We start from the raw sequence: 12,715 nt of genomic DNA on the forward strand, positions 1-12,715 counted from the left end.
TCTTGCCAGACTATATATGAGAATATGGTAACCAAGATTATTAAGGCAATCGATCGACAAGGGGTGTCAAATAAGTGGCGGGGGTCTATGGTGTGTTGCCGCATTGGGGTGTCAAATGTGCTGGTACCAGCAGAAATGGAGGTCGCTTCTCCTTGTGCCCTGCACTATTTGCTCGCTTCATTTAGCCAGAGTAACATCACTTGGTAATTGGGTTTGGGATGTGGCGGAAGCTGAACTGTGGCGATCAAGTGGAGCTGTGCTTCAACGAAAACGCTAGTTTATTGTCTGTAGAAATAAACGCCCGGAAGGCGGTTGAAGGAGACTTATTGGCCGGTGGAGTGATGGTGACAAAGATGGAGGCGAGTCACAAAGCGTTCTTTATCCTCTCTCCTCCATTGTGTTGAAGATTGTGCCGCTATTCTCAACGTAGGAGCTGGAATACTATTCAGAGAGAGTTGCGTGCCCCCACACACCCCCATAAATAGTAGAGCTTATATAAATAATGCATATCTGGTCTTCAGCCTCAGTCTTCAAAGCTGATGAGAGCACTGATTGAGGTCACTGATCCTTCATCATTGCACCTGACATCATTTAATAAATGGTTTCATCTTCGTCACCCATGTGGAAATACATTCTCACATTCGGAGGAATGAAAAATCACAAGTGACGTTTCATAAGGGCCAATGTGTGGACCATCATCATTGGATCTTTTTTTTTTCTTCAAGCTCCACTAATTCCTCGTTGCAAACTCCCAACTGATGTTTTTCTGAACCAAACTAACAACTGCTCGCTCACAAACTCCCCTGTTGGTGCTTTCTGTCATGCCCTTAGATGCAGTCGAAAGTGTTGCCCAGCAGCTGCTCGCCAGCTCGATTCGACAGTCAGCGAGGCGCCTCGGTAAATGTCTTAAGATGATGCAGAAAAAGGTCGGGATCGCTGTCAATTCATTTTCTTTCTACACATTCTTGCACTTCCAGTACATGCATCCATTTTCAACACCGCTTATCATGAACAGAATCGCGGGGAGTAGCTGCAGCCTATCCCAGCTGACTTTGGGCAGAAGGCAGACTACACACTGAACTGGTCGTCAATCAGTCACAGGGCACAAAGAGGGACAAACAGCCCTCCCATACCCTCCCCCCAAAAAACCTGCACAAAAGGCAGGTGAGTGTACCACTCCACCATCAGCGACTACTTTCAGTACATTTTTGTTTCCAAATCAAATAATCTGTCAGGATTGTAAGAATGTATAAATAAAAAAATAAACAAACTCAGTCAGTAGTACTCCACAGGTGCCTGTTCATATCTTCATCTCCAGGAAAAAAAACTAACAAACAAGAAAAATTATTTAGTTTGACTTCAGATTTTATTTATCACCGACTACACACATCATTGACCACTTGACCCGTAATTTTCTCATGTTACACTTCAAATAAGTTCTTGTACTTGACATTAAACACCAAGAAATGTGAGTTACTTGTAAATATTTTGACCATGATTTTTTTCCTCTACGTTTATGGCTGTATCGTATTCACCTTTGTAGCTGTGATATGTGGCCAAGAACGGTGAAAGAAAAGGCTTTGGATTCGAAGCCTTCCCTGATGTTGTTTCTTTAGTTTTGTAGCGTTACAGAAAAATGTAAACACATTTTGCAAACAAACAAACAAACAAATAAATACATAACTTTAACCAATCTGAAAGACTGAGAATAAACATGTAACAATCTATTTCAATAACTATGTTAAGTTACAACGTTATCACAACATAAATGCAAAGTGAACAGAGGTTTCTGCATTTGCCGTTAAACACACCAGGAAGCTGCCAAAAAACATGTTGTTTGCACTTTTGGTAAGTACAGATTTATTATTATTATTATTTTTTTTTTTAACCAGCCAAAACAGTATTCAATGCTGAATGAGAAATAAACCGTGATATCCCACAGGGGTCCGTCCTCAGCCCATAATTATTGCCTCTAATAATGATGATTTTAGAGCATTAATAGGAACCAATCTTGCACTTTTCAATCCTGCAGCTTTCCACATCTTATTGTTCGGGTTGACTCGGGCTTGATTAGACCTCGATTCACGCGGTGATTTCCCATGGTGCACTGAGCTCTACCTGTTGACGTTGCGACCCGATTAATACTGTACATGACACAAACTCATAACACGACTTGTCTCCAGTGACATTTTGACTGAAGTGCAACAATGCTTCATCAAATCTCATTTGTTTAGTTACGACTGTTACCTTTCATGTTTTGGCCTGCTGATATAATTAACTTGGATTGGTGTGTGGTGAACAATATGGTAGAGCTGAATTGATTGTACAGTGATATGTACAGTATATATATATATACATGATTAAATGTAAAAAAACAAATACATTAAAATGACAAAAAGAATTGAACTTTATGCACCATAGTCACATAGAATAAAGTAGGCTTTTGTAGCATTTTTTTTTTCTTACAGTTATTGACCTTTCGCTAAGACCCATTCCGCCTTGGTAACCGTTGCTAGCATCAAGCTCTGGAAACTGACATTGTCTGCACTCCCTGGAGGAGCATTATCAAATTTTGGGGGTGGGGAAAAAAAATGACATTTTAGACTGAAACAGAAGGCAGAAGGGTGCGCAGTGCTTTATCAGCAGCTTGCAATTTGTCTGGGTTAGTCTGGGGTTTTGGAAGCTGAACTATTAAAAAAAATAATATATAAAAAAATATAAAATATAAATATAATAATATAATTAAAAAAAGGTTCAAATAAATAAAAATGTGGTCAAAATTTTATTCTACACAGTACGGTGGCCTAGTGGGTGATCTGCCTTTCAGTTCTGAGGTCGGGGTTGTGTGCATTCTTAGGGAGAGGCACAACTTGTTTGATTGGCTGGCAACCAGTCCGGGGTTATTAGGCTCCACCTTGAGAAGGATGAATGGATTGTGTTTGTGCCTTTTTTTAGGGGGTTGTGACTTAACAAAAGGTCAACTGCAATCCCCGCAGACTTTTGACATTCACAAAGTGACGGCGATGCCTCAGTCGTAGCGTCCTCTCATTTGGGTGATCTTAGCAGCCAGCAGTAGAAGCAGGCCGGCAGCCAGCTCCAAAGCGAAGGAGATCCAAGTCATGGTGAAGGACCAACCGAATGACACCTTCACATAAGCGAGCTCTTTTGGGTCCACGACGCGCTGGAACTCCTCCATGGCCTTGTTGGAGTATTCGATGTAGAGGCTTACCCCAGTCACGGTGAAGAGACCTGGACAGATGACACATGAACGATGGGACTCAACAGTACACTGCATTCCGTACAATAAACCCCTGCCAATTTGCACTTCATTCTTTTTTTTTTTTTTTTTTTAGTGTGAAAAATCACCTCTTCACATGTTCCCACCCTACTAATTGGTGTGATAAGACAATATTCAACCCCCAATCCTTTCCTGCTACATAAAATGCTGTGAATTGGGAATTTCTCCATTGCGAGACTAATAAAGGTATAATTATATAAAAAAAAGCTGCGCTGATCTAAAATCCAAAGCGCCATCTAGAGGGATCTGTGAATCATTACACTGGTTTTAAATGTCAGAAACAAGCCGGGGTGATTCGTCCATGCCTTGAACAGCATTCTTGACGAATCCTCCAGGACAGCAAACAGTTGGATCCCAGTTGGATGAATATAAATAAAAAAAACTTGTTTTTTTCTTCTCATTTTGCATTGATTATTCACAGTTTGCCAAATAGCAATTAGCCTATGATTACCCTTTCTTGAAAAACAAAACAAAACAAAAAACATATTAAGCCTATCTGTCCTCAATTGCAGGCTAATGCAAAACAAAAAGTGCCGCATTCATTATATGAGTGATTAGCTTTTCCATTAAGTCTGTCGTTTATCAGCGTAATATTGTCTCTGACCTCTTTTGATGGCTCAATTGTCTTGCGTGACAAATGAAGGTTGGCTTGAATGCAGAGTTAAAACTATTCTTTTCAATTTGCCATTAGGGGGCTATTTCATGTGCAGTGGAGTTGTAGGCAAATCATTCTGATGTAGCGCGTGCTTCTTGATTAAATTATAAAAATCAAGGAAAGCGATGATTATGGCCTCTCTGAAGGAGATAGAAAGCAAAATTTGATTGCGGTCAGATTCTAATGCAGCTCCTTCAGTTTAAGATGTTTTTCTATTTTTTTTTTTCAATTCCCTTTCAAAATACCTTCATGCAATTTCTTCATCCCGGGGGCTACTGACATCTATGAAATTAATTTTCACCAAGTACGAGACTCAAGGCTGCCTCGACTTGCAAAACGAAACGGTCTTGGTGACGAAGGCTACAATGACTCAGAAATACTTTCAAAGAGCTTTGGAGCCCGGATAAAAAAACAGATTCCGACAACAACGGACACAATAGATATAAGGTTTTTCATGACTATATTAGTAAACCCAATCAAGCGATCCTTACCAAATTTGAACCCTTTCGGGGACATGTTATCAAGGTTACAAGTTATAATTCATGGTGCATGAAAGGGTGAAAAGGCTTGCAGTCTTTTTGGTGCACGCTGTTCGAGATGTGCAGAGCACAGGCAAATGGGTGCTTTGTATGAAATGAAGTGTTTGTGCGCCGGAAGATGGCCAAGTGAAAAAAGCTTCTCTCTCTGACTGATTTGTGCATCTATGTGCAGTCATTCCCTCTCTCCCTCCCAACAGCCATTTCTCTTGAGTTCCTTTCTGAACAGTGTCTATACCATCCTACTCCGCCGCCGCATGAAGCCTTGCCAGAAGAAAGAAAGAAAAAAAATGGTTGATTGCTGTGGGAAACTCATTATTATATGACCATTTAGCAGCACGGCAGTCCTCGTTACCGTGTTTTGTTGTTCCGATTTTGCTTTTCCTCCAGTCGAGCCATAGGGCCCCCCAGCAAGAGCCAATCCTTTCATCAAAGATATTTATTTTGAATAGTCTGAGCAGGGCTGGGTGATCACTTTTAGTGATTAACTCAAATTTGTCAAGACACTTATGAATAAATAAATAAATAAATAAATACATAAATAAATACAAATTTTAGCGATGCTGATTACAAATGAATAAATAAATAAATGCAATTTGGGTGATCTCTCTCTCTATATATATATACGTATATAAAAACCTATGTTTGCTCAATCCAGCAATATAACACGATTATCGTTGTGAATGAGAGCGTGAATTGTTGCGATGTATATTTGCTCTGCTATTGCACGGAAACCACTTCAAGTCAGCTGAGATAAACGCTAGCTCACCTGCAATCCAAAAAGGGGCAAGCGCTATAGGAAAAAAAAAAAACAACAACTAAACACACGGATGGAGATTTCGATTATCATGTCAACCGAAATATACTTGGATGTATTAAAATGAAACCGGCATGCAATAAGTCAAGTCCAGTTGCCGTGTTTAGTGTTTGCAAACACAGATCGCGCTGTTGCCAAAGTGATTTAGTGACTCAATGCCTCAGTCAACCTGAATATACGCCACTTGTTCACGTTCACTCTGCCTGTAGAACGTACAGACTTTAGTGGGGGGGTATTGACAGGGCTGAAACGAGACTCTTGCAACCGCCTCAAGGAGAAAAAAAAGAAAATGACACCGTAGTGCAGCGCCGATGGTGGATTGTGAAGGTTCTTCACGTGTAGAAGCATTCGCCTCAGCCCATGCATTACAGTGCTAACGCTGGCTCAGAAGAGAAGAAAAACGAATCTGGCGTGTGGACGTACTGCAGATGAGAAAGTAGAATGCAGTTCCGGTCAGTAGCTTCGGGCTGCAGGCCAACGAACTGACGAGCCCGAAAATCCAACCAAACACCAGCAGCACCAAGCCCAGTGGCAATATGATGACCACCGCCTTGTGCAGCTCTGAAAACACACAATCACAACAGCACGGGAGTCCAATTTGCTCTCGGTGTGCAATCTGAATCATCGGGCTGTTTTTTTTAATGCTAATAATAGACACAATATGAACGCTCGAAGCAGAAAATGTGATTTCAATGGTCCAGTCACCCACTCTTTCATTTAATTACCTCTGATGGGAGTGCGAGGGTGAGAGCTCTGCTTTGAATGTCTTTTGTGGCATTTCGGTTTATAGTCAGTAGTTTTGTGCTGGTTTCCACAAAAGTAGTTGTGCGCTACTGTGATTGGTGAGGAGGGGAATGAACAAGCTCACATCTGAAATGATTTTTTGTCATTACAGTTCACTTGAATCAAGGCCAAATGTCGGCAGTGACTGACCACTTCCAGCAGGGGGAGCTAAGTAGAGCAGTACGGTAAATTGAGAGGGGCTGGGCCACATTATTTGGTGCCTCTGGCGTTCTCATCAGATTTACTCAGTCACCATGAAAATACAGCAGAAAAATAAATAAGGAGATGTTAATAGGAGCGGCAAACAAATAAAAAAAATAAATGCAGTCTCTTGGATCTTAAAATCATTCATTCATTCATTCATTCATCTTCCTAACCGCTTGATCCTCACTAGGGTCGCGGGGGGTGCTGGAGCCTATCCCAGCTGTCTCCGGGCAGTAGGCGGGGGACACCCTGAATCGGTTGCCAGCCAATCGCAGGGCACACATAGAAGAACAACCATCCACGCTCACACTCACACCTAGGGACAATGTAGAGTGTTCAATCAGCCTGCCACGCATGTTTTTGGAATGTGGGAGGAAACCGGAGCACCCGGAGAAAACCCACGCAGGCCCGGGGAGAACATGCAAACTCCACACAGGGAGGCCGGAGCTGGAATCGAACCCGGTACCTCTGCACTGTGAAGCCGACGTGCTAACCACTGGACTACCGGGCCGCCCTATTAAAATCATAAATAAAAAATATCCCTTGGGATGTTGGCCACCTCTGCTAAAATCAGCTACATCTTTCGCAAAAAACATAATTCAAGTCTACACCAGAAATGTACTTGTTCATAAATATAATAAGGATTGGGTTCAGTTTTTCATGAGAAAACAAAAAATGACCAGTTTGGAGGATGATGATATGTTTTCTTTCCTTTACATAATTTCATTCAATTTGCTCTGCAAACTACAGCATGTGGATGAAGGGCTTAAATTGTACTTTTTTTTTATGTCCACAAAAAGATACTTGACAAATTGAAAATTTTTGAACACTGTATATTCTATTCTCATCATCATATTGAATAGTTTTCACTTCTTTGAGATTGCTGTCCATCCAGTCATAACAGGGTAACTGGCCCTCGAACAAACCCTTGCACGTTTTTAGTGACAGAATTTTGTATTTCTCCCCCCCCCCCCCCTCCCTCCATTTTGTCTGCTTGCCAACAAAAAAATTGAAAACAAACAAAAAAGAAACATGAGCACTCACTGAGAAGGTGCCTCTCCACTTCAGACAGGGCGGACATGTTTGCCGTAAAGGAAGGGATGATCGAACTCTTGTTTGACCCTGAAAATGTTCCAAGGAGAATGCATTTATCGCATCAGCGATTGTGAGAGCCCAACGCAGCAAATGATATTGCTTCAATGGCTTCAATCGCTATCATTACGAAGAACATTGCCCAGGGGAGAAAAAAACAAAACAGATTTTTGTACGTTTAAGGCGACCTTGATGACGTCGATTCATGGTTCAAGCACCTATTGTGAATTTCAGCTCCTTGTTAGTGAACTTCAGTTGCGGTGTGAAAAAAGCTTTCAAGGTGAAAGGTGACAGAATGTTCTCCTGAAATTTTGTCCGAAAAGCCAGCGATCCCAAACATTATTGGGCATCGCATATTTTAACAAAATGAATCCGATATCGACATAATGATGATGAATAATTGACTTTTTAATGGCTTGTGTGCAAATGCTTGGCGTCTCGAGCCACCCATTGATTGGGTGTGACTGTATGAAATTGAACAACCAACCAAGAAATAAATAATAATTAATATATATTTTGCTCTATGGCCATTTATTTTCGTGCATCCACAAGTGAGATATATGAATTTTACCGGACTGTGACCTAAGATCGAATTCACATGATACCGCCCCCGACACTGGATTTCTCTGCTCATGACTTAGCAGCTAGACTTGGTGAAGCGATGCCACTTTCAAGTGACTGCCCACGTGGAAGCTCCATCGTGTCAGACTTAAACGGAAAGCAGAGCTGCAGCGTGAATGTTCAGTAAAGTTGGTGTTTGCTGCACTCATTGACAAGTGTCATTTTTTAAAATATCGTTTATATTTCTCCGATTGTCCACAATTTGTGGAGGAAAAAAAAAGTATGGCTCCTTAAAAGGCTTGGCTTGGATGATAAAATGGCTGTCTTTTAACCTGAAGGTTGCGACATGGAGACACAGATCATAACGTCGATAGACCGTATCCTGGAGCGAGACACTTAGCGCCTGATTTTTCTCGATGCTGTGTGATGAGTGTGTGTATGGGCTTGCATTTTCACGACAAAGTGTCTGCTTCTTCGGTGTGCTTCGAATTCATGAAGGATGAAAAGCGCTGTACAAAGTGATGTCCATTTAAAAGAAACAAAAACCCTGCATTCAAGGTTGTCGTCATGATATTCACTCATTCACTTTCTAAACCGCTTGTCCTCACTCGGGTCGCAGTTGGCACTTGACACGTTTTCTGGTAACGCTCTCAACCACAATGAAGTTTTTGCAGCCCATTTCATTTTGTAGTTGTGTTGGCAATTTCTTACTAGGATTCCTGTGGCGTTCGCACAATTGAGGAGGACCTGTAAGGCGAGATTAGTGATTTTCCATTGTTTGTTTTCGTCTTTAGCTGTGCCTTATTTTGATCAAAAACAATATTTGAAAAGCCACTGTTGTACACTGCCCCCATCCTACACATATAAGACACGAGTTTTTTGGGGTAGGAGGGGGGGATTGACATCCTGTTTTTAAGGTAGATGCCCCTCCTGACTCCAACATTCTGTATTTGTCTGAGTCTGGCCATCTTTCCCTCACAGGGGCTTTGGTCTTGCATCCAAGTACTGATCACAATTCAACTGTTTTCTTTCCGATCAAAACCAAATCAAGGATTTACATTAAAGCAACCCCCAATACAAAAACTGCTATTTTTAAAAACTTTAAAAGAAGGTGGGGTTTTTTTCTGACATGCTTTATTGCAGCAATCAATACGTGCACGTACCTTCATTAATTCTCCACAGTCCAGAGTAGGAACTCAGCTCCGCGGAGTCAGTGTAGTTAGGTTTATTCACATCGATAATGTACCAATAATCAGTTCCGATTGAAACGGCGAGGAAGCAAAAGCTGAGCAAACCCGAACAGCCGGCAGAGAGGACCACCAACTCGTACCCCATCGCGAAGATGACAATTATTCTAATACTCAGCACATTTTCTGCATTTGTTTAAAAAAAAATCAAACGCGTAGAAGCTCTCCACACCGCCCGTTCCTTATATCACTGTTAGTCCGTCTCGATCGCTCTTGAGTTTATCGCAGAATATTCGAAAGAAAATAATACTTTATGGTCACTTTCTCCGCTAAAAGATAACAACTGGAGATGCTTGTGTAAGTGATGAAGACACTGACGGGTGATTCACCCGCAGGCAGGGTGAACAAGCGCATGGGTAGAGACTTGTCAAGTGCTCCGAAAAAAGAAAACTCGCTTCCGGCTCTGCATTTCAAAATATAAGTCTATGTATGGTTTAGTAGTGTCATTTATTTTTGTACCTCCCGCTTCCGGTTTCGATGTACGCCATCTAACAATTCAAACGTAATCGTTGTTGAAAACGGAGTGTTTCTTGAAACGGCTTCCTTGCGATATGACGTGACTAATATAAACGAAGCAAACCCCACCATACACCCATCATAGTGCTTTTTAATCACACTTTTTTTTTTACCCGTTATACATGCCAACGGTGACGTAGCTTGCCAAGTCGTTTTCGGTTTCCAAAACTCACCACCTTGATTAGTCAATGTACCGGTAGGTTTTGTGTTTTTTGTAACGCACGCACCCGGTCCACTTGTTTGTTATATATGTACATAGTCTTATTTCTGTTGTTTTTGTTTTCCCGAGACAAAGCTAAGGCAAAGGATGGTGTAACACTGCTTTGTACGAGCAAGTGAAAAGAGGAGTAAATAGTGTAAATAATGCACATCACAATTAAACTACATGTCAATTGGCGGAACTCTGATAATCTATGAGGTGAGTGCAGATTTTTAACATGAAACAATGTAGCAGTACCAAAGTAGTGTCTTTTCACCTAAGTGACGTTGTGTATATTGACTCCCAATGTAGAAAGTAAGGGAGTAAGAGGAAGTCAATTGTTGGGAGAGGAAAGTGAGCGGGAGGAATTGAACAAACACGTCTCCAGTTGCGGGGTAACTTAAATGCACCTTTTAAATCAGTATTTTACAACAAAAGCCCAAGGATCTTGTATTGATGTGAGCAGGAGGAAAGAGAAAGTCTTATTTGTTTTCCCTTCCAAAAGGAAGACATCCGCCTAATGAGCAGTGCCAGTGCCTTTGGAGACCATTACAATCTTTTGTGTGCGTGTTTTGAACTCATAAGTTCCGACCACTTATCCAAAGAAGTGTTCCTCAGTGAGAGAAGAGACATTTTCAGAACAACCGGGCCATTACTTGAGGATATTTTGAACCCATTCAAATGTATTTCTTATGGAGCTCATGCAGGGAAATGAAAACCTTCCCTGCCAAATGGTTTTCTCATGCTGCTTTCTCACTTTTGAAGAAGAGTGGTGTGGAGAAAAAAGAGAAGAGTTGTTTTAGGAAATATGCATTCTGCTGTGAACGAAAGTGTTAATCCTGTTAAAGAAAAAAAAGACAAAGGAGCAAGCTTTTTGCCAGTCAGCGTGTTGGCGTTTAGAAAATTGTGGCCCTATGACCAGTCACTCAAACATGGACTTGCAAACAGGAGAGAAATGCTGCACTCTGGGGGAAGAGGGAAAAAGATGGCGATGCTGCAATTAAGCACACTGCGGTGCACATAGACAGTGAAATGACGGGAGGTTTTCTCGAGCTGTGTCCTGATTCCTCACCCATAGCGGGTCTTTTAAAATAAACTTTCTTCATCTTGGCAGGTTAGGTCTGGCGGACGCAACACGAGCAACAGCTCCTTGTTTAATTTGGGAGTCATGCATGATTTATCCTCCATTTTAAGCTGGCTTCCAAATTCTGGGTTTGACTGAGCCGTATATTCTTCTGCACAAATCACATGCTTGGGTTTTACCATTTTAGCAAGCAAACAAAAACAAGAAACTAGACCTGCACGGCTCCTTTTTTGTTCTTGTAAATTTAACCCGGGCCAATTTGCGGTTTTCGAACTAAAACTGCTGAAAAAAAAAAGTCTATTCACAACTGTTCACATTTTTGTGCCCTTGATGTTATGCCCTAGGTCCCTGATGTCAACCTCTTTTAAGCTGCCAGTCAAGGCTCCTTGTGGCGCTGATACCAGAGAACAACATGACCTTTGAACAACCTTTGAATGCCATGCAAAGAGAGGTCCTGGTGGCTGTTGGGAGTGGTGCTGTTAATGGCTGCCAGTGCCACCCAAGGTAAAATCTATTTTTTGTTTGTATTTAAAAAAAAAAGAAAGAAAAGAAGAGAGTATGTGTTATTTAGTTAAAATTGTAATCAAATGAAAAGTAATAATATGGTATTTTTAGGAGGTTGAGAAAAGCATATAAATATTTTTTATGCTTATTACAGTGCAGGCAATTTCATTAAAAAAATAAAAATAAAGTGCTGTAAGAGGAGAAAAAACGGTCGGAGTGTTTTGTTTTTGGAGTTGTTTCTTCATGATAGCATAGAAATCTGCAAATCGAACAAAATTCTTGGAAAAAGCACGCCTTGTATTGTCATATAATATGTGATGGCAGATGACCGGACCCCATTTCAGTCAGCATCAAATGATTCGGGAGCTGCCGAATTGGCACTTGATTTCCTTAACGCCGCAATCATTATGTTTTCCGCTCGGTCCGACTCGTTGTTGACCGCAGGCATTCGGGATTGGAGACTGTAGAAATTGAACAGATTGCTATTTATATTTGTTGGTCTCCTATCATTTTCCGAGCAGATCATTTCTTCTCGACACACCCCAGACCGGATGATCAGGTTCATCCTTCTAAAACATCCGGCCATCGCGAATACGCCCAAATTTGCCGGAGTCGTTCCCTCGCCTCGTTGGTAATCGATGACTTTATCATCACAGTCAAGAAATCTGCGGCTCGGCCCAACAATGGTTGGATTATTTTTTTCTTCACTTCTGCTTATACTTGTCCAAAAAATTCCTTTATAAATGTTGACAGTGGCGATTCATGATTGGACTCTAAAGCAATTACGCCCCCCCCCCAAAAAAAAAAATTAACCCCAATGGGAAGTGTTGTGTTGAATGCTGATGCATTGGGGTGACCTTTGAGGTTGCACTTTGTCACGATTCTTGCATTCAATTTGTCCATGGTGCGTATTTTTTGGCTTTACCGTATAAATTTAAAACCGCAGCCGTTTCAAGGACGTTCAAATCCCCTCAGTGCATCCGCTTCCACACCGCTCTGCCTGTTGTCGACGTATTTGTCGCTTGTGTGCTCTGTCAATATGTCAGGGCTGAGTTTGAGAGTTGATCGAAAAGATTTACGCGCCGGAATGGCTGTTTGCCTCCAGTCAACAATCCAGTTGACAATTTGGCTTGGGAGAAAGGTTTCTCTCAACAGTGAAGAGTTGTGCAAGGGCTACCTTTTTGCCCTTCTTTCAAAAGTATTTTGTAAGGATATCGTT

General features: G+C 41.4%; 1 protein-coding gene and 1 long non-coding RNA gene across 3 annotated transcripts in view; one reads left to right on the top strand and one right to left on the bottom strand.

Moving 5' to 3' along the window:
- Window positions 1–1,995: 1,995 nt before the first annotated feature.
- On the bottom strand, window positions 1,996–9,541 carry LOC127590151 (transmembrane protein 235-like). Of its 2 annotated transcripts, XM_052049601.1 has the most exons (4): window positions 9,110–9,537; window positions 7,338–7,415; window positions 5,730–5,867; window positions 1,996–3,249 (listed from the first exon to the last, which is right to left on the bottom strand). In XM_052049601.1, the coding sequence occupies exons 1-4, from the start codon at window positions 9,279–9,281 to the stop codon at window positions 3,029–3,031; spliced, it is 609 nt and encodes a 202-aa protein (XP_051905561.1). In that variant the 5' UTR covers window positions 9,282–9,537; the 3' UTR covers window positions 1,996–3,028. The 2 variants fall into 2 exon arrangements, with proteins under 2 accessions (XP_051905561.1, XP_051905562.1); XM_052049602.1 differs by lacking the exon at window positions 7,338–7,415 and having other exon boundaries at window positions 9,110–9,541.
- Window positions 9,542–11,344: 1,803 nt separating this feature from the next.
- The window catches only part of LOC127590157 (uncharacterized), a 55,138-nt gene continuing 53,767 nt past the window's right edge, over window positions 11,345–12,715 (top strand). The window contains exon 1 of the long non-coding RNA XR_007959555.1: window positions 11,345–11,496. This is a non-coding gene — a long non-coding RNA (uncharacterized LOC127590157). The remainder of the gene's footprint in view (window positions 11,497–12,715) is intronic.

This window comes from Hippocampus zosterae, chromosome 17 (genome assembly GCF_025434085.1).
Source record: "Hippocampus zosterae strain Florida chromosome 17, ASM2543408v3, whole genome shotgun sequence".
NCBI classification, from domain to species: domain Eukaryota; kingdom Metazoa; phylum Chordata; class Actinopteri; order Syngnathiformes; family Syngnathidae; genus Hippocampus; species Hippocampus zosterae.

Coding starts and splice junctions, on each gene's coding strand:
- LOC127590151 (XM_052049601.1), bottom strand. CDS start 9,281: ATGGGGTACGAGTTGGTGGTCCTCTCTGCCGGCTGTTCGGGTTTGCTC. Junction 7,416..9,109: donor ACTGTGGAGAATTAATGAAG/GTACGTGCACGT, acceptor GAACATTTTCAG/GGTCAAACAAGAGTTCGATC. Junction 5,868..7,337: donor AGTGGAGAGGCACCTTCTCA/GTGAGTGCTCAT, acceptor GTGTGTTTTCAG/AGCTGCACAAGGCGGTGGTC.